This window comes from Gymnoscopelus braueri (assembly GCF_963280865.1).
Source record: "Gymnoscopelus braueri genome assembly, chromosome: 18".
NCBI classification, from domain to species: Eukaryota; Metazoa; Chordata; class Actinopteri; order Myctophiformes; family Myctophidae; genus Gymnoscopelus; species Gymnoscopelus braueri.
This window is the reverse complement of record NC_137618.1, coordinates 22,304,392-22,329,784: the sequence shown is the minus strand read 5'-3', so window position 1 is coordinate 22,329,784 and position 25,393 is coordinate 22,304,392. Positions and strand designations below refer to the sequence as shown.

Below are 25,393 nucleotides of genomic sequence, written 5' to 3'. Positions count from 1 at the left end.
TCTTGGCTGATTAATGTAATGGGGTTCTTTGTGTCCTTGGGAGGAGTTTATTCTCCACAGTATCTTTCACTACTACTGATGTACTGAATTCAACAGGACAGGAAAAGACCTTTCACTGGCTTATGGAGGGAAGTGTTGGGAGGGTTGCAGGAATAGGAAGGCAGCGTGAAAACACACACACACACACACACACACACACACACACACACACACACACACACACACACACACACACACACACACACACACACATTACCACTGCTGTGGCTTGTGCGTCCCCAGATGGGAGTTGAAAACAGCAAATTTCATGAGCAGAAGTAGAACAGAGTAAACTCACTTACAAATGTACCTTTGTGTGTTTAGAACCGTTGGTTGCAGGGATCTAAATTGTGTTGCATGAATTCTCAGAGGCTGTTCTTATTGGAGTCAAATTTGGTTTACAGTATGGTGTCTAGGGCTGTCCTTGATTAAATACATTCTTAGTTGACTATAAATATGAGGTACTAATATATAATATTCATACTTGTTGTTGACTCGCCTAATCAATTAGTTGATTCAATTATCTGTAAAATTGAGTTTGCTGCACACGTCTAATCATGCAGAGATCAGCCATTTCAGTTTGGTGAGGTTGAGACCTGAACTGAATATTTTAACGTTGATTTAGCAATGGCTGCTAGCTATTGGAAGTTATAGACTGGCATAATTAAAAGGTTTTATCAACTAACAAAGTCTTGGTCGACTAACTTCACACACCAGGCAGAATGAATAGCTACGAACAGTGGCCAGTGCCATTCATGTGCTCATATTATGACCTGATGTATCGAGGGGAGGTGTTACCCTTTAGCCTCTCATGTTGTGTTCCATTGCAGACCTAACCTGCAGTAGACAGGAAGTGTAATTCTTTTACGAGGGCAATCCGCAGGTAACATGAGAATAGAGGCATCGGATTTCATCAATTTAAATTGGATGTGTATGATTACTGTAGGTTAACAGTCTGCTGAAGCTGAACCTCCTGACTGCTTACACTAGCAGATCTGGAGTGAGTCTCTCCTTAACCTTCACTGCATAACTCTTGCAGTCATTAACTCTTGAAGGGAGTAGCATACTTCATATCCTAAAAGGATCTAATTGCTTTACATCTAGTGCCAGTGCTTGCTGTTGAGCGCCGTGGTTGGTTCACTGTAGGACTGCAGTGTAAGAAATGCAGCAATTTGTGGCTTGTTTTGCTTACACCATTTAATTGATCTGATTCCACCTGCTTTCCATATCCAACTCAGCAGTGTTCCAATAAGAGCCAATAATAATACGGCAGAGTAGATACAGTAGCATTTCTTGCCTTTTTCCTCAAAGTGCTCAATATGGTTTGGAGCCGCTTAGATCTAGACGTCTACAGTGAGTTTATTTGACTTTATTGAATTCATCACTGCTTCTGAGGTTTTACGCAGAGATGAAGGGGGAAATAATCATGGCTTTTGTGTACTTCACTAGATAGTTTTCCTCTGTTGAACAGCACACAATATTTGCAAAGCCTGAAAATAAAATATAGCACAGTACAGCGGTACTCAGTTCTCTGTAGCCCGTGGCCTCAGAGTCATTTGACCTGGAAATAACCCCAATTTCTGATTGCTAGAAAGCACTGGCAAACAAACAAACACAGATATACTGCACGCCAGACTCCGCCAGAGGTAAACAAACAGGACCGCACATCAAAGCCGTTGTTCTCTTTACTACTACAGGCTGCAGCAGTTTGTTTTGCTTACCACGGAGCCGGGAGATACGTACCAGACTATCACCTAAGGAAATAGAACACACACGTTTTTATGAATTAGAGATGCACAATGGATAGAAAAATGAAAACTACAAAGCTATGGTAATAAACCAGAGAGTCTGTGCAGAGGATGGTGTTTGAGATTTGACTGAGTGATGAACCAGCAGCACAGCCCTGTTATAGGAAATGTTAGGAGACAAAGTAGGTAGGAACTCAAGCACAAGTGCACAGTACAATACTCAGTGTTAATTTAACTGAGAGTATACAAAATGTAATGTCCCGAATTGAACAGCAGAAAGAAAAGGAATAATAGGATGAGAGTGGAACCTTTGCATTCTAGAAGACAAGAGTGGAGTGCATGTGATAAAGGCAGTTTATGTAGGGTGTACCCCTGTCATTGAAACCAGGACCACCCACCACACGTAGTGTAGTCATGGAGATTCACTTAATAATGTCCATGGATGAAACGCATCAGAAAATGAAAGTGACGTGTGAGTCAGTTGCTTTGAAAGAGAAATCTGTGCATAGGAATGGGCAGTTGAAGACAGAAAGGAATTCCTAATTTCTGGCTGAACTGCATGTCGCTCTGGACTTTTTGTGTTTCCCATGTACAATAAATAGATTAACGGCAAGTTCTTGAACCGCAGACATCCGAATTGGATGAACTGTTTTGATCATATACAAAATAGGATCTGTGTTAACATCACAAATGTGTGCTTGGCTCGTCAGGGTTTAGTTGAAGTGCTCTGACCAAGGCTCTGCACAGTAGAATCAGTTTTTTTTAAAAGAGCGCTGCCCTATCCTCGACTGCGTAGTCATGTGGCGAGGGATGATAGCAGGCCTGGATCTAATTCTGTGGTCTGTGGAGCGCGCCGGTAGCTGAACTCATCTCCTCCGTCTATTTTTGAGCCGGCAGTGGAAAAGGAACAGCTTGAGGTCTTTCCCCAAGACCTCCTCGAGAGGTTCGAGTATCGGGGAGCCTATTGATGTTTTTATCCTGGTCCCTTTGATGATATTCTTGCACGCATGCCGCATGGTACCCATTTTCTACCCCGACACAGAAGAAAAGCAACCACCGACCTCATCAGAGAGACAGAGATGAGCTCGAACGCTGGCGTACACCACGCCCTCTCTGCATGCAAGAGATTTTGTTAAATGAAAAACGTCCCCGTTTTATGATGCGACATGTCAACAATTGGATCTTTCACTCACCACATTTGTTTATTTTTGCTCTGTCAGTGATGTACAGTATTTGTTTGAGACGTGTTCACAGCAGAAGTTCATGACGTTGAACATGTTAACATCGAATGCCTCAAAGTAGGGGTGTGCGATATGACGATAAGAATACAGCGAGTACACATTCTATGAGTTGCAGTTCTATACCTTAATTTAGACTTCTGTGGTACAGCGGTGTCATTCGCCAAAAAGACCAGTTCTACAAGCTAACAACGTGCCGCGGCTCAACGCGTTAGCTTGAAGATCTATTATTCTTGTTCACCCATGCTCACCCATGCTTCCACCGGCCCCTCCCCCTTTTAGCAAGCTGTTCTTAACCCTAACCCGTATCGTGATAAAAAATTGTGATCGTGATTCTGGCTGAAAAGAATCGTGATATAATTTGCCACATCGCCCACCCCCAACCTCAAATGTATTTTGTTCTCTATTAGGCTTGCTCACTCAGTCTCTGACCTGTTTTTAGAGAGCATTTGTAACAGCCAGAGCATTTAGAGAGGTCTATTAGGCCTCTCCTGATCACAGAGGCCCGTTCACTGTCAACCAAATGGGATGCACTAAGCACGCCAGGGTGCATTTCCTTCTGTTTCAGCCTCTTGAGGTTGCTCAAAAAGCTGCAGACACTCAGTGCTCATAGGGGGTAAAATGGTCCCTCTCCCTTAAATGTGAACGGCTGGAATGAAGGGGGTTGAGGGGGGGTGGAAACATTCTCCTATTGGTCGATCTACTGGCTGGGGTTGACCTGAATGCCAAAAACAGAAAGCTCTGCCAGACATTTTTTTTTTTTTACATTCTCTCTTTTTTTCATAATCCTCTTTTACCTTCTCTTCTCTTTGTGCTGAAAGAGCCTCTGAGCCCCCTTCCCACCTCAGTGAAGGGAGCTGTGAAGTGCTGGCGTAGTCCCACTCAGCAGTCTGTGGGATCCTCATTCTTCTTTTAACACTCTCAGAATGGAGGGTCACAGGGAGCACAAGCTCTCACACTATTCTGTTTTAACCCCTTTTCTCCTGTGTGTGTGTGTGTGTGGGGGGGGGGGGCTTGCACACATACAAATCCTTTCATTAAAATACAATCTTCTGCCGTCTTTCTGGCCAGATCAATAAAACAGGTGGAGCTAATTGATTTAAAGACCATTTGATTCTAAAACATACCATTTTATGAACCCATTTATAGCCCATAGCTTAATGACTCACGCTGGAGTAAGCTGAGCCTCGCAGACTGCTGGCGGTTGTTTAGGCAAGGCTCTCTCCAACTGATTTCTGTAGACTGACAGTGATGGCGTGTTGGCAGACCATCGGTGCGTGTATAAGAATGATGGCTTACGTGGCACTCTGGCATGTGTCAATGCACACAGGAGGAGGATTGATCCTGTTCTCGGTGGCATTCCCATCACTCTCCCTAATGAGCATGGTTGTCAGGGCGACAGAGGAGTTAGGGGAGGGGGGGCGAAGGACTCTGGCACTGATGGGAGCATACATACGACTCATCTGTTAAATCACTGATTAACACGGGGGCAGATGGTAGGTGGATTTTGGAATTTTATGAGGAAATATATTAGAATGAAATGATGAATATAAAAAGAAATTGGCATTTTGCTCGTTGTAATCTAGCCCTGCTGGCCTGAGGCAGATAGAAGCCTCATGCTCACATACCACCTGTCACACGGACGGTTTAACGTCACTGTCCCTCGACATGTCCCCGTAAATCTTCTACTTCATGTATACTTTCCAAAGAAACAGTCCAGCCACTGACTTGGGATATGTTTGGATATGCACTGAATTCTTTCTTGGGTCGCTATTGCTGGTGTCCAATGGAAAGTCTTGGCTGTATGCTGCATGCACAAATGAAGTTATTGTTAACCCCACCCGCCTCTTCCGGTGGCATGTTGCACAATTCCCTTCTCGGCTGCCTCACCTCCTCTGCTGTCCCTGTCCCAGCCTGTAAGGGAATCCAGTTTGACAGCTTTAGTGACTACAAGCAGGGGCGCATTCAGAAACGCAGCATTCCGTTCTTTTTATCTTCCGGGCTGTGTGTAGTTACTAGTTTCGTAGATATGGAAAGAAGACATTTGTGAGATGTTCTCCTGTCGTGTGACACACATCTGATTTTGTTTTGGCAATGTAGCTATCTGCAATCAATGCTTGGATAACTGCAATTTCTTCTCTGCCATGTGCAGTGCTGTCTCTGTGTCTCTGGCCTAATTGAAGTGGAATTTAATATCTGGTCTATTAAAAAAATACGCCCAATGCCTCAAAGTGTTCTCATTTGCATTTCATGAAATATTATCTGCATAGAAGATATGAATCTTCGCAGCGGTAATGGAATCTTTAATATGCTGTAATTTGTGAGGCTTACACTTCTCACGAGTCATAATTCTCTTTTGTGGCCAAGCTTTATCTACTCCAAGCCCTCTCGTTAAAGAACAAAGTGCAGATGACAATATGAGAAAGGAAACGTGTGATCTCTGGCATCCCCGTTTTTATGGAGCAACCCGATGTGTGTTTGTTACATTCTACTCTGGAACGCTCAGTCTTTGTAGTGTACACACACTCACTTTAACCCATTAAGACCTGAGGCCGATTCTACAAATGCCTTCTAAATCAGGAGTTATCACACTCAACATTTTTCAAAAATGTAAAAAAATGCTATTTCTTATCTGCTATTTCTTCGCAAAAATCTAAAATGACAAAGATGCTTTCCTGGTTTTAATGGGTTAAAGTACTCTTTTCCTACCCTCTGGCCAGTTAAGGGTGTTTCACTCAGCGGGTGTTTAGTATACACCCCTGAAACACAATGAATAGTCAATTGTCGCATTACTATGCAGATGATACATTATTCATAAATGATTAAACATGGTGTAATGACTTTCATACATCTGTAAAAGGTATGTGACTGATGCAATTGCAACCTGGTTTTGAGTTGAAATGATACATAAAAAATGTCCACTTTAGCAAGTGCTCTTTGGTTGTTGGTTGGGGGCAGGGTATTTATGAAGTAAGGGCGCAGGTATAGGACACTGAGGTGCAGAAGGGCTTGCTTTGGGAAAAGCCTGATACCTTCTGGCATAGCTGCTTTAAACAACAAGACTCACTTTGTATACTTTGGTCTGTCATAATGTTATTATTGTTGAATTGCTGTTATTGTGTACTATTATATGAACTGTTGTCTGTCTAATATGTACAGTGATTTGGAAAGGAATTTCCCCTTGGAGACAATAAAGTCTAAAGTAAAAATGTTCCAGAATTTACCACATCCCACAATAGAAGGGGTTTGTATTACTTCAGATCGGATGTGCAATCGGCTAGTTTTATTGTTAGCAATTAGACGGAAGATTTATGTGACTGAACTTCGAAAACAGAAAACAATTGCTTTCTTCAGTCTGTATCATTCGGTCTCCCCATTCCAACTGCCTCTGAATCATCAGATAATCTCTCCTTCATATTAACCAAACTTTCTTCCTTCATTTACTTTGACTTATTATTTTCCAGGCTGCTGTCTGTGAGCTTTGCAGTGTTTTAGACATAGGCTGGATGGCTCAGATATTTTTCATACCATCAGTCCTCCTATCGAAACGTTTGACAGGACGGAAGTACGCCAAACTAGATCAAACTTTCACGATACTTTAATGTGTCATACTGTACCACACACAGACAGACGTATACACACACAGAGGCAAAACATATTCTCCTGCCCTGCCTTAGCCCTGGTGGAGATAAAGAGCAGTCTGTAACGTCTCTGGTAAAGGCAAGCTTCAGAATGTTCTCCACTAAGCTTTCTACATGCCATATTTAGGCATCAGCCTCCCTGATAGGCCAACCCAACCCATCGGCTTCGCGGATTGGCCATGCTTCTTGTGACATTTGTGCCGCTGTGCCAATGTAGCACTATTGGACTCCAGTTCATTTATAGAGCAAGATTAATCAATACAACTTTATTGAGAAACCGCCAAAACCTTCCAAAACTGTTACTTTTCAGCATTCGTATTCAAAAGTAGCAAAACTAGCAAAAGTATCGGATCGACAAGCTCAAAACACGTTTCTTTGTTAGTTAGAATATGTTATAGAATAAGTTAGAATATGGAGGTAGGAGGTTTCTGCCCAACAGCAACGATATCTAAAGGATCACCAAATGCAGCCGATAATGCCGCTGTCGAAGTGGGGCACAACTTCAAGGTGTACTTTTGGAGTGTACACCCATATGCATTTGATGTCGACTGTGAGACTGTGCTTCAATATGTATAGACATTTATAAGATGTGTCCATCTATCAAACTCCAAAGAGTTCTGTGTAGAGAGGTTGAGAGTGAGACTAAATCCATTACATATAGAAAACACTAGGTGGATGATCTCCAAGGGCATAACCATGTTATAGACATTGGGGTGTATGGGATCTCTGGGTAGATATAGCTCAAGTTGATAGAGCGCGTGCCTTAATCTCAAGGCCACCTCTGGTCAAATCCAAAACAACGTGTGTGTGTGGGAGCATTAGGACATAACTTGAATCCCAGTTAGTGTGGACATTTTTGGATTTGGGGTTGCACAGCCTGAGATATAGGAGAAATAGCTCAATGCATGAGAGTTGACAGGTCTGCCCTGAAATGTTACATATTGCCTTATCAAGCTAACTTTACCTGTATTTAGGTATGTAGTTGCACGCCACATTTCCCGCTTCTCCCAAGCCCCCAGAGCCACGGTAGAACGGTGAAGCGGCCGTCGCCTGGTGGTCAAATCTGGGATAGCAACATTTCCGCATTTAAAATGCTACTGCGCGTGCGTCTACCGTTTGAAACCGTAGTGCGCCTGCTCATAACTCTATGGCCTGCTCTATTGGCTCCGATATTGGTACTTCCGGCAGACTTCCTGGTGCTTCAAACGCCACTGAGCTACTTTCATTGAAATGAATAGCTGGGGGCGGGGCAGTCCGCCCTCTAGATATATTATATGGCTTCTCCGAATTGATTTCAGCCTTACTGACTCCTCTGCCTCGTTGGCTTCTCTCATGACTAGTTTCGGAGCATGTGAGAAGGAGCATGTGGTCAGTGCAGTACTGGTTATTTTATTTATGGTTATGGTATTTTGAACGTTGGTGGTACTGTATGACTAGTATATATCGTCTTTAATCAATGTATGTTGATTGTGGTAGTTATACTGTAAACGGTAAATAATTGAAAACTAGACCTAAAAAATAAATACATTTGCAATTCGATATTTTTCAGTCCTAGTGATGTGTCTTGTCCCATAACTTACCACAACCATTCTCCCTGGTATTCCGCAGGGAGACTCCATGAAAGATGACAGAGGAGGTGATTGTTGTAGCCAAGTGGGACTACACTGCCCAGCAGGACCAGGAACTTGACATCCGCAAAAACGAGCGCCTCTTCCTGCTGGACGACTCCAAGACCTGGTGGCGAGTCCGCAACGCCTACAACCAGACAGGCTACGTCCCCTCCAACTATGTGGAGCGCAAAAACAGCCTGAAGAAAGGCTCACTGGTGAAGAACATCAAAGACACACTGGGTAAGAAAATGTTTTGCATTGGTTTGCCCGAGGGAAGAGGTGGTTTGTTTGTTTCTACATCTCGTCAGGTTTGTTACTTGTGTTGGGGAGAACTACGATAGTTCGTATATGTGGATTGCTGGTAGCAGGTTGCCCTGAGCGCCGTCAATTAGAACGGTACCTCTCCTGGGTGCCCTAGTGACTAGGATCCCGAAGATGGATCAGATGTGGTAGAGTGAATGGTGTGTAAGGCCCTCACTCTTGTTAGTTAGTTATACTTATTAGTTAGTTATACTTATGAGTCACTGAACTGAAATGTCTCTGATCTGGATCTATCGGGCGTAGCTCAGCCCTATAAAGCCGGTAGGAAACATCCTACGTACGTTCGCCATATAAGGACGACCCTAGAGCATAGCCGTTTCATATATTGACATCAGGAGATGCCCGTATAGGGGGCGTCTCCGTAACAACTTGGAACCTCGTTTTCCCTTCCTGTTCAGTATCCAACTTTGCTCCTACTCCCTACCAGTCCCTTCCAGAGGAGATAGATGTGGTCATTAAAAATGCACGGGCCAAAATGATCTCCAAAGGAGATGGGAAAGTAAATGTATTTTCTATTTTGACCACTATTTTAAAGACTAGATTTTCAGGCCTCTACACGGCCTTCAAATCCAGCCCCTAAGTTGAGCTGATCAGAGCAATGGTCACCGATTTATGGCCATTTCAAATGTTAGGCACTGCTGTAACACTGCTGTAGTGCCCCATATGTGTGCAATTTAGGTGTTTTGGTGTAACTATTGCCATGGCAGACCCCTGAACAGTGCTTGTGCCAAGTTTGGTGCGGATTGGAGCAACAGTGTGCCCGTGGTCCCTGGGGGGCGCACTTGGCCCCTGGTGTGACTATTGTCATGGCAGATGACAATAGAGCACCGAAGTCTGACGTAATTTACACATCCTACCTGGGTCGCGGTTTTTCCCCCCCGTTCTGAATTCCCATAGACGTGTTTAATATCGCGTCAAATAAGAACTGTGTTCCAAAAATAAACAAATGACCCCGGCGGTTTTACTCTTATGGATATGAACCATCAGAGAAAACGCTAATGTTACTTCCGACGAATTAGTAAACTTTTCGCCAGAAACAGACTGTTTCAAATATGAGTGACTGACTATCATAAACGATACAGAGCCACCTCCCTGACAATATCGCCGAGACAGTTTGTTTATTTTTTAACTACAATTCTTATATGAGACGATTCTAAGATGACCCAATGTTATTCTCCATAGCGAAATTACTTAACGAACCAGGGGATGGACGAATGACGTCAGGACTTCTGTACTCTATAGACCTGGTTGTCCCTCCCCCTCTCAGTGGCCCTGATGTGTGTGTCTGTGTGTGGGCGTGTACATGCGTATGTGTTACCCTGGTTCTCCCTCTTATTGGGGATACATACTAAATGATTCCCTGACTGTCACTGTCCTAGTTGGGAGCTGTCAGCGCCCCAGGGAAAACATTAATTTGGCCATCGCTCTCTTGTATGTCAAGACATTGTCTCTGGCTCTTGAGTCCTGACATCACTTGAATATAGCAGCCTGTAGATGTAGCTAGACTGAGTGACAGTAGTGTCATGTGCTGAAATCAGCTGAGGGTGAAATGGATTAAACTCCACTTAAACTATGTATTAATAGAGAAGGGCTTACCGTATCGTGCAGGGTTGTCCGTGTCAAGACTTTTAACAGATGATTAGAAATGGGCAAGACCGCTCTGCTTCCTACAACAAACATTATAGAGGGAGAGAAAGCTGAGGGGAATAGTCATTGATTTTTTTTTGTGCCACTTGCAATTGCAGGAGAAGAGACACCAGGCAAAATTCTATCAGGCTGGTAATTTTTCAAATAGTGGTCATATTTGGATTAAGGAAGGAAGTAAAGTCCAATGAAAAGAGGACAATGAGAAGGGGAGAGAAAAAGAGAGATGAGGGATGACAGAGGGAGTACAGTATGTTTCTCTGACGCACTGATTTCCTCTCAGCTCTGTGGATACCTCCCCTCTGGGAAAACTACCAGACAATGTGGGCCAACAACATGGCACCGCCTGCCACAGTCTTCCTCACTAGAGCAGCATGTCTGTTTTGACAGGACATGCATGTCTCTCTCACCTCGCCACCCAACCCCAAGGGCCAATACCCGTCTTTTCTGCACTCTTTTTCTGCCTCCCTGGTCGTGACTCTCTGGTAGATTGATGATCAGTAGAAGAGTCACTGGCTTAATGGCAGCGCTGGAATAATGGATTATCCATCGGTCCCCAACCAACGTCACATATTGACTTGCACATTATGGCCTAGTTCTGTTTCAATCTTTAGCACTCAATGTTTCATTGTTAAAAGCCTGATTAATTCAATGGGTGAGAAAATTTAGGTGATGAGGCGATGACTAAAGGTGAAGTCTAAAGGCCCTGACACACAAAAAGCATCATTGATGTGAGCACCAGTGAGTGATGCGACTTGTGTTTCTAGAACGTTCAAACAAAAAGTGAAAACAAACATGCATATACTGCAATACAAGTTTGAAATGAAAAGATATTACCTTGATGCGTTGCTCCATTTTAGTCTGTGCTGCGCGTCAATGCTCCAAAAATACAATAGTTTGTCCATAGTTTTGCCATACAAAATAACTTAAAAAAATAGGGCCCAAATATATTAGGCCAATGAATAGATTTAAATATACAGTGAACTTTAAATATAAAATATAGCTGCAAGCAGCGATAACACGGGGCCAGCGATTGCAGAGAGAAGAAAGACGGAAGCAATGATAAGTAATATGCACAATAAGCCATAGAAACATAGAAGACTGAACATGAGAGAAGACCATGCAATTAACATGAGCATTTTAAACCCTCACTAACCCTAACCTCAGTAAAACAACGCCTAAGCCTATCCTCAAGAAACACTATGTGCAAACCTAATAATGCCAAATCATGATCACCTCAATACATTGTCGGGGACAGGGATCGAACTCGCGGGATCTCTTCTCATTGAGCTAGATTTATGGCCTCCCTGATAGTGTCTGTTGATATTTATAAGTATTTCCGTCCATTATGAACCAAGCCTCTGTGTCCCAAACTACTCTAGATCACTGGTTCACAAACCATTTACCAATAAAAAAAAATTGTCTCCTCGGAACGAAAACTAGTGAAAGTAGCCGATCTACAAGCTCACAAAACGTTGCTATCTGAAAAGTTGTGAGATTGTAGATCGGCTATTTTCACAATGAAGTATGTCATACATTACAAAAACATACTCTCTCAAAAAAGCATTTCATGTTACCTTTAACAGTTGCACATGTATTAATTGATACAATCATGTTATGTGCAATGCAATTTAAATGAAGTTTGTATTAAGTGAGGCTTGAACTGGCAACCTTGACGTTGTAGGGCAGACGCTTTAGCGAGAAGCCATTGGACCAACAGACCTAATGAAGTGAAAAAGGAATACAGACAGATAATACCGTTTCACGCAAATAGCTCAAAAATCTGGGTTTAAGTGTTCTTCAAACTGACTCAAAATTGCGGAAAATGGGGCGGAGCTTACTGGTCAAAGTGATACATGTGTTCCTCAAGTGTCAAGGCACAAGTGTAAGCAAGTTTCACGAATTTCGGCCAAACGAACATGACTTATACCTGTTTAAAGTTTGCATTAAAAAAAAAATGCTATAGCGCCCCCCTTTGGCCAATGGACCCTTCGCTAAGCCCCACCCACTCCACTCTGTGACTGGTGGTGCGAAGTTAGTCACACCCAGGCCTGGCAGCGCCTGGCAATCTCTGCTTCTCACCCATTGACTTGCATGTTAAATGACGGCTTTTCCCCTTAAAAATAATCGATCATTTCAGCAGCAATAGCTTCAAAATCTCTTCTAAATCTAGTCAACAAGGCCTGCAGTAGGCTATGCACTGGACAAATGTGCATGACATTATTTCAATAAACTAAAAACACGGGAAATGTTAGAGGGAGTAATAGCCATGGATACACGACGGCCGTCTGTCTCGACCGTCATGGATGAATTTCAACCTGGTGTTTGCACTTTCTCCATTTATAGCCCGTACATCTACAGAAACGTTCATATTTCAAATATAAAGTGCTTATCCCTTGGCCACGGATGTTACATTTATGTACGGGCTCTCAAAAGTACCCGTATCATCCGTATTGTTCAATAAAAAGCATTTTAATCTGATCGGTGGCCATTTTCTCCATATGCTTTCAACTAAGCGACCCTATCGGTTGGTAGGTGTATTGCACTCTGATACATTATAACTCTATGAGAAAATGGCCACCGATTGGATTAAAATGCTTTTTATTGAACAATACAGAATATACGGGTACTTTTGAGAGTCCCGTGCATCATTTTAACATCCGTGGCCATAGGGTAAGCAATTTATATTTGAAATCTGAACGTTTATATATATGTACGGACCGTAAATGGAGAAAGTGCAAACACCAGGTTGAAGTTGATCCATGACTGTAACAGGAGTTTTCATGTACCGCAGGGTAAGACTACAGTAGCAGTTAATAAATAGACGAACAAATGAATGAATATACTTTAACGTGCGGAATCCGAAACAGGCAGCGCTGTGATTCTGAATTTTGTTACGATTACGGTGATTATAGCCTATTATTGACACCACCTGGGCGAGTGAGTCGTGTCGTGTAACTTTCTGACGTTAAGCTGTGTAGTTCAACAACACAGCCATATTCAGCCTTGCAGTTTAAGTGCAGATTTCAGCTTGGGAAAAGCAGCCTCCAACGGGTTTGGGTACGTGGTTCATAGTCACCATTGCGTTATCGTGGTATTCCTATTCTTGCTATTATGTTGCAAATGATTGTGTGTGTGCGGGCGAAATAACATTGACAGCTATGGCAGGTGACGAAAGCTTGCCAGACCTATGCCAGGCTAACAACGGTTGCTAAGCTGGCATTGGACAATCGCTTTTGGGGTGGGGTTTAGCGAAGGGTCCATTGGAGTAAGATTGGTTTCAGTGATATTTGGAATGACCCTCTACATTTCTGCAAAGTTTCAAAGAAATGTGAGTCTGCATGTATGTGTTAGGGGCAGATGAATAATTTTCATAAAACTGCAATAGTTAAAATCTATCTCCTCCTGGGATTTTTTTGTAATCTGCACGAAACTTTTTACACATGAACTTTGGACCTCTGCCGACAAAACTAGTGGCGGATTTTCCATAAGTGAAAGAATGAAGCTTTTAAGAGCCAATGACTCAAAGTGTGAAAGTTGTTCAGCATGAGGAGACGCATATGTGTATCCAAGTTTCATGGCTGTACGTCAAACAGGGCATGAGTTGTACCTGTTCAAAGTGTGCTATAGCGCCACCCTTTGACGAATGAGTGTGAGAATTATTTCTTGATCGTTTTTCACCCATCTACCATATGGCCGAGTTTCGTAAAAAGCGTATGCACGGTTAAGCCAGAACTGGCAAAAACGGCAGAAGAACCGTAAAGAACACTATGCAAGGAGAAAAAGAGAGATAACCTCAGGGACCGTTTACAGAAGACATGCAAGGCTCAAGTCTTCATTTAGGCCAAGGATGCGCAACTGGCGGCCCGCGCCGTCACTCAATGCGGCCCTAGGCCAAAATCTTTTCTTTTTTTTTTGCCACTCTTGAAATCACAAAGAAAAACTAAGTAATCTAAACATATGAAATGGTGAACTATTGCCTTCAGCTGTTCCATCCAAACATGCAACTTTCCATGAACCATTTTAATTACAACAGTCCACCAGTAGAGCGCTCTCTCGTTTATTTTAATAGAAGCCTTATTAATTATAATTCTAGTGTTCATTTGTGTATATTTTTAAGCCAAGGTTACAGCAATACTCTGAAAGGCATACTCAGGAATGTGAAGTTTTGTTTAGCAGAACAGCTGTAGTAAGTTGATAGACGCATTACTAAATGCTAGATAAAAACAAAGTTACAACGAATAATAATTGTTAATATATCTTATTTATCACATATGTGACTATTATGGGCTTTTTGAGTAATGGGGTACTACTGGCGAGAGTGCTGATAAACAATGCGGCCCCCTAGAGTGAGTGTGGAAATGTAGTGACCCTCACCACCTACAAAGTTGCCCACCCCTGATTTAGGCCATTGGGTTCTAAAGTGTCCAGATTATCCAAAGTGCTTCTCTGCGGTGCAATTTATTTATTATGTCACCCCCCGTGGTGAGGCAGGGATTTTTTCTATTCCCCAAAATCTAAGGGATGCTGGGGAACCATGATTAGCTTGTTTGTAATGCCTGGCCATGGCATAATCAAGGTTATTGGTGCGGATAGCAGTTTTGTGCTCACCAATAAGTGCTCTCTTGGTTTGGCCAATGTAGGCCAGTCCACATGGACATTTAAGCACGTAGACCACATGATTTGGGGAAAATATAACAAGCTCATGACGTGTTGTGAGCATGTAGATCAGCTATTTTGGCGCCACACTGTTGCATAAAGTATACAGTGGGGCTTAAGTGGTTAAACAGACTAATTGATTTAATCGATTATAAAAAAAGATCTATTCAAATATTGTTGATTTGTTGATATAAATTTACAAAATATCAAAACACGCTTGTCGATTATTCAGTAAATAGAAATAGTAATCAACAAAATGATTGCTTAGAAAATCATCAATAATTGCAGCCCTAGGTGCGTTTGATGACACAAGCATCTGACACTTTCAGTGTCATCGCCTTAAAGTCATCTTCAATGTACTGCTGCAAGGTCATCTAATGGAAGTAATAGGATTGTAAAAAGAACAGAAGAATCTGATGGCTATTGACCAAATGTACAAAGTCTCTAGTTTGGAATCGTACAGCTTTCAATTTTATCAGTATTTTCAGTATTTTCAATGCTAGTTTTTACTTAAGCTCTCAATAATGTGTCTCCCTAGTCACGGCAGAGTTAAATTGTAAATGGATGCACGCTGTTCTCTGTGTGTCCTCATTTAGTCTTGCAAGGACTAAGAAGCAGCAGAAGATAAAAGACCAAAAATATTCAACAAACTTCCTACCTATGCAGTGCCTTTTTGACTTCTTTCACTTTGTACTGACTTAGTGTATCTACACATAAGTTATGAGGGTTCTGTCAGAGAATATGAGGCAGGAAGAAAAATAGGATTCCTTGTACTGTCTGGCACAATGTAAGATCCATATTTGAACAAAACACTAGGATCTCTGAATTCTCTTTTAGGATGCTTTACTGAACTATAAACAGATTGCATCAACAGTATGTGAACAATCTATTTATAAAGCAAGGAATCTCTGCATGCGTGCGTACGTGTGTGCCCCTACACACACACACACGCGCGCGAGCATGCATGCACGCACGCATGTGTGACATCCCCAAACTCTCCCAAGATGATTGGTTGAGACACTTGCCCATATATGGAGATCCCAGGCCAGAACTCTCTCAACTTAAGTTGGTGCGTCATCAATATGACGACATAGATTTGCCTCCAAATGCTCTGATAACGGGTAGTGCACTGCGTACTCTGACAACCGATACTGACTCCATCTTAGCTGAGGGGGCTTGAGCACCTGCCCCTGAGGCCCGAAGTGCCCTTTAAAAAAAGGCACCTGTGGCAGATATTTGTGGAATATGTACTGTAGTACCACAGGGCAGCCCTGCATGACGCAAACAAAAAAACAACAACCGTGCAGTCAATCTCCCATTTGATTTAGTCTAAGTGCTCTTGTAAATGATGCCAATCATGGAGATATTGGTAGTGCATGGCTTTTTCCAAGTACTGAACACATTTCATAGGTCCAATGCAATGGCAGCTGGTATGTTTGGTAGTATGGAAGACTCACTTCAGCCAGGAACCTCTGACCCAGTCTTAAGTTCTCAGGATCAATATGCATGTAGTCCTGCTGTGGTAGAGCACAAGAGGCTGTTGCTTATTGAATAACATGATATGTCCACATGATGAAGAGATGGGTGAAGGTTTGGGAGTGAACGTGTGGGAGGGGAAAATATAGTCTATTGCCAGCCAGCAGGTAATTTCCACTTCAGTGCCTTGAAGTGGAAATGAGTGAGGCAGAAGTGTGTGTGTGTGTGTGTGTGTGTGCGCATGCTTTTGCTGAGCTGAGGAGGTCTGCTACCCGCAGTGGCTGAACATCTCTGTTTTCTACCCCGTGGCGGCTCCTTTTTCTCTCTCTCTCAAAGTAGACCCAGGAGATGACCTTTCACCCTGGCTCATGGATATGATATTCTTTATGATGCCTATAGTATACAAGTATCAATATATGAGCTATGCAGATCACCAGGTGTTGCTATATGTTGTATCAGCATTCACATTCTTCAATTAAACATGAACCGCTCAGTATTCCTGTCATCTTATCTCGCTCTTCTCAACTCCCCCATTACCCTCATCTTTTTCATGTTTTTTTACCATCATCATGTGACTACAAGCTCACGCTGGCTCTAGTTCGTTCACTTAGTGCAATCGTTCTTAGTCTGCTTTGCACGTTCTTCCATTTGACAGGTGAAAATCTAGTATCTCTGTGATGTTGTAGTTGGCCCTAGTAGCACTCCCACGTGGCCTCCAAGCTCTCAGTGTGTTTTAAACAGATGCCTTTGTTGTCTCAGAGTGGGGTGTGTGTTTTTAACGGATGCCTTTGTTGTGTTGTTGGAGCGGGGAAGAGTACGACAGGTAGGGAAGGAAGCACCTTTGATCCTGTGGCTGCCTGTCATCATCAGCCCAGGCTGCCTGCTCCACTTTTCCCAGCCCTGTCTACTAAGTTCCAACACCTATTTTCAGCCTTTTGATTAGCTTAGATTTGCGTATAGAGCATGGAGATTACACAGATAGTTCAAGGAGTGTATAATGAGCACTGGATTCTCGAAATGATGGCCATGTGGCTATTTTTGGTAGGAATGTCTCTTCTGCGTCCTCCGTCGGGGAATCTTCTCTAAGCAAGTCCTCTGTCCCTAAAGGGCATCTCCTCAATTGGATTCCTGCCCCAATAACGTTTCCTTTCCTTGTAGAACTCAGAGAGAGACTCAGACCTTTCTGTGCTTGTTCATCAGCCCCATCTGCTGACTCATTCACCAGAACCTCTCACTAACTATGGCTGCAATATCCCTTTATAAATCCTGTAAATCCTACTGATACAGTGTTGTTGCTGATGATTGATTTCCTGTGATTTTCTATGTATACTTATCCATGATTGAAGGTGTTTACATGTCTTTAAGAGCATGCATAGTCTTAGTAACTATGCACTGGCGATGTAGAACATTGCAGTCTTGTCTGCTCTCACTGATTAAGTCTGTATTTGTCCCTGCTCTCCACAAATCTCAGGCTTGGGAAAGACCAGGAGGAAGACAAGTGCCCGCGATGCTTCCCCGACGCCAAGCTCGGACACAGAGTACCCATCTAATGGCAGCGGGGGAGGAGGCAGCGGCGGAGGAGGAGGAGGCGCGGAGAGAGTCTACGACCTCAGTGTTCCTGCCGTGGTCAAGTTCGCCTATGCCGCAGAGAGGGAGGATGAGCTGACCCTGGCAAAGGGCTCCAGGGTGGTGGTGATGGAGAAGTGTAGTGATGGCTGGTGGCGGGGCAGCCAGGCGGGACGTGTGGGGTGGTTCCCCTCCAACTACGTGCAGGAGGAGCAGGGGGGCGGGCCGGACGACAGGAGAGAGGAAGACAGCCCGGGTGGGCCCCGCCAAGGGGAGCTGCAGGGGACGGCTCTGGCCAACGGGCGTCGCGGCAGCGGGCCACTACACCTTGTTCAGACTCTCTACCCCTTCAGCTCTGTGACGGAGGAGGAGCTGAACTTTGAGAAGGGAGAGGTGATGGAGGTGGTGGAGAAGCCCGAGAACGACCCCGAGTGGTGGCGATGTAAGAATTCGCATGGCCTGGTAGGCCTGGTGCCTAAGAACTATGTGGTGGTGCTGAACGAGGGGCATGGCTTGGCACCCTCGTCTGCGCCCGGATCCCCCCAGAGCCGTTCTCTGGGACCGGTGCGCTCGGGGAAGTTCGCTGGGAGGGACTGGTATTACGGCAGCATCACCCGACACCAGGCCGAGAGCATTCTCAATGAGAGGGGAGAGGAAGGAGACTTCCTCATACGGGACAGCGAGTCATCGGTGAGTGAACAGATTTAAGGGGTATTAATGATGAAAATGAATGTATTTGTATAGCTCTTTTCTAAACAGGGTTACAAAGTGCTTAATCTCTCAAGAACAGATTCAGAGCTGCGCTACTGAATCTGTCGGGAGCCCCGTTCAGAGCGTGTGAGCGTTGGCCTACAAGTGGGCGTGCCTTCAGATCAGGAAGCAGGCCGCGCTTTACCCAATCAATTGTAGTGGGCGGGATTTACATCTGTGCGTTCGCTTCCCACTGGAAACAAACCCAAACTCATTTAACTATAGCATCCTCGGAGCCGACAAAACCACGGAAAGTTAGTAACATTTTAACTTGTTCTTTCATCATAGAAACAAGTGGGCTTATAACCAAAACAATCCATGTTCTTTGGGAGAAATGGTGTTAGTGTTCCGTGGAGAAATATTGTTAGTGGGAATGAAAACATAGGCGCACCACCGGAAGTGAGGGCAGAGACAAAACGCTGGTTTCCAATTTCCATTCATCGTCGGTCTATTTAATCACTCCCCCCAGAGTCACATGCAAAAGTTAAAAGGTTTAACTTTTGCATGTGCTGTTTTTCCTTTTTATTTGACGATGGGTTCCCAGATTGCAAAGTGCTTTACAGAACAAGGTAAAAAAGCAGCAAGATGACCATAAAGATTAGGATATTAAAGATATTAAAAGTGCAGTCCATGAGGACAGGCTGAATAGATGATTGTTATTTAAAGAAACTCTCTATTGAATGGAAAGCTTTTGCCACTAACTGCCAGAGAGACATACTTTGTTTACAGACCATAATTTACTGTAGTATACTGCCATCTGCTGGTACATACTGGTATGTACAACCATAAAACTTCTCCACCTTTCTCTTGCTATTTGTAACCTTTTCAAATCCATCTATTTCTCTCTCTCTCTCTCTCTCTCTCTCTCTCTCTCTCTCTCTCTCTCTCTCTCTCTCTCTCTCGCTCGCTCTCTCTCATGCTTTCTTTCTCTCTCTCATACTTTCTTTCTTTCTTTCTTTCTTTCAGCCCAATGACTTTTCGGTCTCTCTAAAGGCACCAGGGAAGAATAAGCACTTCAAGGTGCAGCAGACGGAGGGAGTGTACTGTATCGGCCAGCGCAGGTTCAGCTCCATAGATGAGCTGGTGGAGCACTACAAGAAAGCTCCTATTTTCACCAGTGAACACGGAGACAAGCTGTATTTGGTCAAAGCGCTACTGTGACTCCCACACACGCATACACACACCAACACTGGAGCGCGCTTGTATGACACACATGCACACATACACAGATTACTGTACCAATTCCACTCCCTGTCTTAATGCAAGCCTTAGCTCTCGGGGGGGGGGGGTGATCAGCTACACTCTCATTTACTGTTTCAGGATTTATATACCTGGTGGTGATTAGGTGAAATTATCTGTAGCCACAGAGCCCGTAATCCCAAGACGGCAAGCAATGTGTGAGAAGATGCTCAAAAAGACATTCATTATAGGCAGGACATATTCAAGCCCTCTTTATTTCTTACTGTGAGAGGCTAACTATGTCAGTGAGCACATCAGCTGCTAACAGAAATGCTTAAGGTCTTGTTTAGTGGGGTCACCCCAACTTTACCCTAGATATGTCATTTTCTTTACCATTTACTTCAAAACACACACAGGCTAAAGCATTGCTGTTAAACCACCAGGCATACATACAGTAGGACAAGTGTTGAGAACATTTGAGAGAGAGGATTTGCTCTGGCGGAGGATCGTATATTATTGTCTGGTGTCATTCCTGTCATTGTCGCCAGCCTGTATTTTGTTCCATTCTTGTTCATCTAAATGGACTCCATTAAAGTGCTTTTATTTTGAAACCCTTTTTTAAAGATTGAATTTTGGGCGTTATTATGCTTTATTTAATGTGGAAACAGAGAGTTATGACACTCTTTGATCTCACCGTGATCACATGGGCCATGTATCACATGTGCTTCATCAACACCCATCATGAGGTTTCAATGTTTGAAACTGTACAGTAGTGTTTGGAACTATTGGTCCATTCCAAATCAACTCTTAAGTTGGTTTTGGCAATACATGATAGAAAATTGTATATCATAGGAATATTCTTCATTTAACTATAACATAAGTCTATGGGAGTGTCGTAAGACTCTCTTTCAATAGCTTTCTGGGTCAATGTTGAGAGACAGGAAACCTAGGGGAGAGAGAGGAGATACATGTGAGACAAGATGGAGCTCGGATTTGAACCCAGGCCCTTGAGCTCACAAGGAGCATATGGTCTATGCACAACTGGCTGAGCCACCAGGCACCATCTCTGGAGGTAACAATGATCGACCCAATGATTTCACAAAGTGACCGTAATACCCCCCCCCCCCCCCATATTCTTAATCCCAATTGTCATCATTCCTCCACATGATATCTACCCCTCCTCCTCTATCCACTTGTCTTCCTAGTCTTTATGTCCTCCTCTCTTATTGTTTGTTCAAACCGGTCTTGATCCTTGAGGGATTGTTTTAAACATATGGCTTAATATTTAATATATTCTAGCTACAAAGGAGGAGGACTCTGATGTCCACAGACAGTTTGAATGTCTGTCGATCAACCAACCAAATGTGCCACCCACTATCCCACTCACTGCACTGCCATTTGTCAGTTTTAGCTCATCAATAATAAACTCTATGAATTCAAACTCACAGGTACTTTTCTATTCCATTATGTCTCCAATAATGAATAATTCCAATAATACTCCAATACCTCGGAATATAACGGAAGCCTACCTTTGGTAGCCTTTCTGCCCCAGCTTAGAAATTTATTTTGAGTTCACTGACTAATCTGAAAGTTCAGATATGAAATGGCTTAGTATGTAAAATTGCTCCTCGCATGTCTTCCTGCAAATACACAAAATTACCTCTTTTGATTTAATATTTATCAAACATTTTTTAGAATATTGCTATGAAGCAAGGGAGTTGCAATGAATCAGCTACAAGTAGACCCTGAAGACAGAGTAGTAAGAACAGGCAATCATAAGCTATAATACATTCATAAACCAGCAGTAAATGATCAATCAAGTTTCTCTGCAATTAGTTGTTCATTTAAACCAGTCCAACACATTTGGCTGTATCAAAACCAATGCTGGTTCAAACAAGTTAAAAGCAAATTTTCATTGTGTTCTGTCTTAAAAAAATGTATAAAACAAAGACTGCAATTGACTTCTGCTTTATGAATGCCTTATAAAAACAAGATTTATTCTAGTCTTACCAAACCTTTGTTTATTAATTTGGTTTCGTTTCCTTTGGCTATGTGCTTCTGTTTACCAATGAGAGTATCGGATCATGGGGTTCTCAGCTTTTATAAGACATGATATATCTGAATGTTATTGAACATTGTTATTTAATTCTTATTTCCACTGTATGTATATATTCCAAATAAGATCAGGTGCATAAATGAATCGTTCTGATCCAGCTATGGTACTGTACCGCCGACAACATGGTGAGAATTGAAATACTTTTGTTCAATAAAAGTTTTTTGCAGAATACTTAAAAACAATATGTATTTGGGGTCGAAATCTGTTGCTGTTATGTTGTGATTCATCGCCGGATTTTGGTTTTTGACAGGACACCTTTCCAGTAGTACCAAAAATGTGTCTCCTAATCACATTTGTCTTTTTAACCACTTATACCCTATTTTCTACTTAGCTGATCTACAAACTCACAACTCACATTAATCTATAATGACTTGCCCAATCTGTAAATAGAGGCCAGGTTATTTGCTCTTTACCCCTTTTTCTCCTCAATTCAGTTGTTATGCCTATTGATTCCTCCACACACATATTTCTGCTATTGTATCCTACTGTCTCACCTGCCAGTGAGGTGCCCCCAGTGGGAGAATGTAGCAGCGCCTCCCTCCTACTCCTCCTGCCCAACACTCTGTGCTGTTATATTATACCTCTATGGTGCTGACAGGTGCCGGCCCCAGCCCGTCGGACTACGTCAAATATCACCCTCCTCGCCCAGCTTCCCTCCCTGAACCAAGGAATTTATTTTATAAGGAAGAGACGCCGACGTCATTTTCTCTATCCTGCAATTCCAGCCGGCAGATTTGTCGCACTGGGTGGCAGACTCACACCGGAAGTTCAGTGAAATAACCAGTGGTGTAATGGTGATTTCCCCCCCCCCCCCCCCGACGGTACGGCGGGACGGCAGTGGCATGCACGTGCGTGCACGTGCGTGCATCGTACCTTGCCGTACATGCGTATGAAGAAATACTGGTCACACGGTGTCCCGTCCCGTCCAACGACCAAAACACCACTGGAAATAACATTGTAGTCTATGAGAGCCGGCTGGACAGCTTATGAACAAACACTATTTCTGAACGATTGAGACCTTTATAAAATACTAGATAATAAAAAATAAAAGCAGACGTATCACACAGTGTTGCTTTTCGATGTGTACACTGTATCATTTTTTCGAGGTATCTAAAGAGCACAAAGTATGTTTCTGAACGACAAAGTATCGCGAGACTGTCCACCATTTCCTGTCTGGCAACCAAATCTTGCGATACCTCCGAGACAGAAACGATACCTGCCGCTATTTAGATGCCTCAATAAAATGACGTACTGTGCAAATCGAAAAACAAGTGATTAGAAAACAACCTGTGATATGTCTTCTATTAGATTCCTGAACCGATTATATGACAAAGGTCGCAATCGTTCAGAAATAATGTTTGTTCATTAGCTGGTCCAGCCGGCTCCATTCACTGCAATGTAGTTCATCGAACATCCGGTGCGAGGTTTGCCACCCATGAATGTCATGGCGCATCCCAGGCGTCCAGCACGTCTCTTCCTCTGAAAAGGTTCCTTGCCCTGAACACAGGCCAATTGTGTTTGTATAGACACTCGACAAAGCCGGATGCGTCGCGGCGGATTCGAACCTCCGGTCTCTGCAGTGGTGGGCAGGTACTAACACTGCGCCACTCAAGCGCCTGCCGGTTAAAAGTAGTTAACTACCACAGCATCTGGCTGAAATCTGGAGTCAGTCACCAGAAATGAGTGAATATCTGGATGGGTTGCTGATTAAATGGCAGTCTGCCTCAGTTTTGATGACACTAAGGCGGTTGATGCAATTGATTGATTTTTACCCTGCTCTTTCCAATGAGCGATCGCAACAAATGACTAATATCTCTTTACATCAGTGGGATGAGCCATCGGTGTACTAGATGACGCACAAAATACAGCACGCCATGTGTCTTCAACTGACATCTGTGGAATATGACCTTCATCTATAAGAGAACAAGGCTTAGCTCAGGCCAGCCCTAAAATTGATTTCCAAAGGATGATTCCTTTGAGATATTATGATTGATCCATGTCCATTAAACTACTCTACTGAGGTAGTGGTTCTACACTATGTTGCAGTTCAATTAGTTTACTTTCCCAACAATGAGAGCTATCAAGACAGAGGTCTGTCCACCAGCCACAGTAGAAATCAATCAAGAAAATGATGGAAGAAAACTGGAAGTTGTAATGAGCGGTAATAATAGCTGGTCTGAGAAATGACTGGGCTGTGGGTGGGTCCAGTACACATAAACCCCCAAAAGATGGCAGGAGAGGACATGTTGGATTGGATCCGATAGAGTATATGGATCATAAAGCAAAGCATTGGCCTGGTACTCTGTCAGTGACCCTCCCCCACACACATGCTGGCACATACACACCTTCCACGTCATGCTACAGTTACAAAATGTGCATAAATTGAAGGAACACTTAATTATCAATTACTCAATGTCAGAAGCATAGCGTAATCCTCCGAGATACAAAATACAAAAGTGGATTATATTAACTAATGGTTGGGGTTTATTTCTGCAGGTTAATGGCTTTTCTTTTCTTTTCTTTTTTACGTGCTGTTCATTATTGCATAAGATATTACGAGGGCCTCGAGCTCACCCTGCAATGTACACTGTTGAAAGCAGTTAGGAACCACTGTTTGAAGTCTTTGAATACCACCTTTCACTCCAACTGAAAACTGTTAGCATAGTTAGCATAATGCAAATGTACAAATGGAACTCCTACATTCACTTCCTTCCCATCCGTCTTGTTCCACTAGTGTTTCCAGCGCTCCTTCACTTATGTCCTCTCAGAGCGCTGGTATGGTAGAAACAATGTACTGCAGTACTGTTGTATTTCCATAACGGCAGACAAATATGGTTTTGACACAACCGTAGCCATGAGGAATACAATTATGTGCTGCTCATAGTTAACAGCAATCCTACACTCTCCTTTTCTCAAAAAGCATTAAATATTTAGTTGTTTCTTTGTGGTAGCCTACTGAAGATACATCAGTGAAATGCTGATACAAAAGTCTTTGGTTCAAAGCCAAGGATAGCAAGTTTTATCTTTGACTGCAGAACACAAGGCCAGAGAAAGCTGGAAACAAAGTGAGCTATAGCGGGAAGACTTGTACCTCTCACTGTAGAGGAGAGGTTGAGGAGTCCTTTCAGAAGGACATGAAAGAACATACAGATTCCCAATGGTAAAAGACAGAGATTCTTGTTGGATGATGTGGGAATGTGACCCAGAAATGGACTAAAAGGAAAGGTTTTCTTTTTCTTTTCTTTCTTTTTTCCCCCTTTTTACATAAAACTGTGTCAGCTGTCAGCATTGACCAATGTTACAGTGAAAGAAGAGTAATGTGAAATTGACTAAAAGGAAAGGTTTTCGGAAGGCTTGTAGTACCATAGTTAGCGCTTTCATTGTAAAAAAAATAGAAAAATCCCAA

The 25,393-nt window shown here is 43.0% G+C and overlaps 1 protein-coding gene across 1 annotated transcript in view; it reads left to right on the top strand.

Annotated features, from left to right (window-relative positions):
* The window catches only part of nck2a (NCK adaptor protein 2a), a 35,244-nt gene extending 12,881 nt beyond the window's left edge, over nucleotides 1–22,363 (top strand). The window contains exons 2-4 of the mRNA XM_080412936.1: nucleotides 8,275–8,516; nucleotides 17,848–18,632; nucleotides 19,659–22,363. Coding sequence (XP_080269062.1) covers nucleotides 8,291–8,516; nucleotides 17,848–18,632; nucleotides 19,659–19,853 — 1,206 coding nt within the window. The 5' untranslated portion in view covers nucleotides 8,275–8,290 and the 3' untranslated portion in view covers nucleotides 19,854–22,363. The remainder of the gene's footprint in view (nucleotides 1–8,274; nucleotides 8,517–17,847; nucleotides 18,633–19,658) is intronic.
* Nucleotides 22,364–25,393: the final 3,030 nt, after the last annotated feature.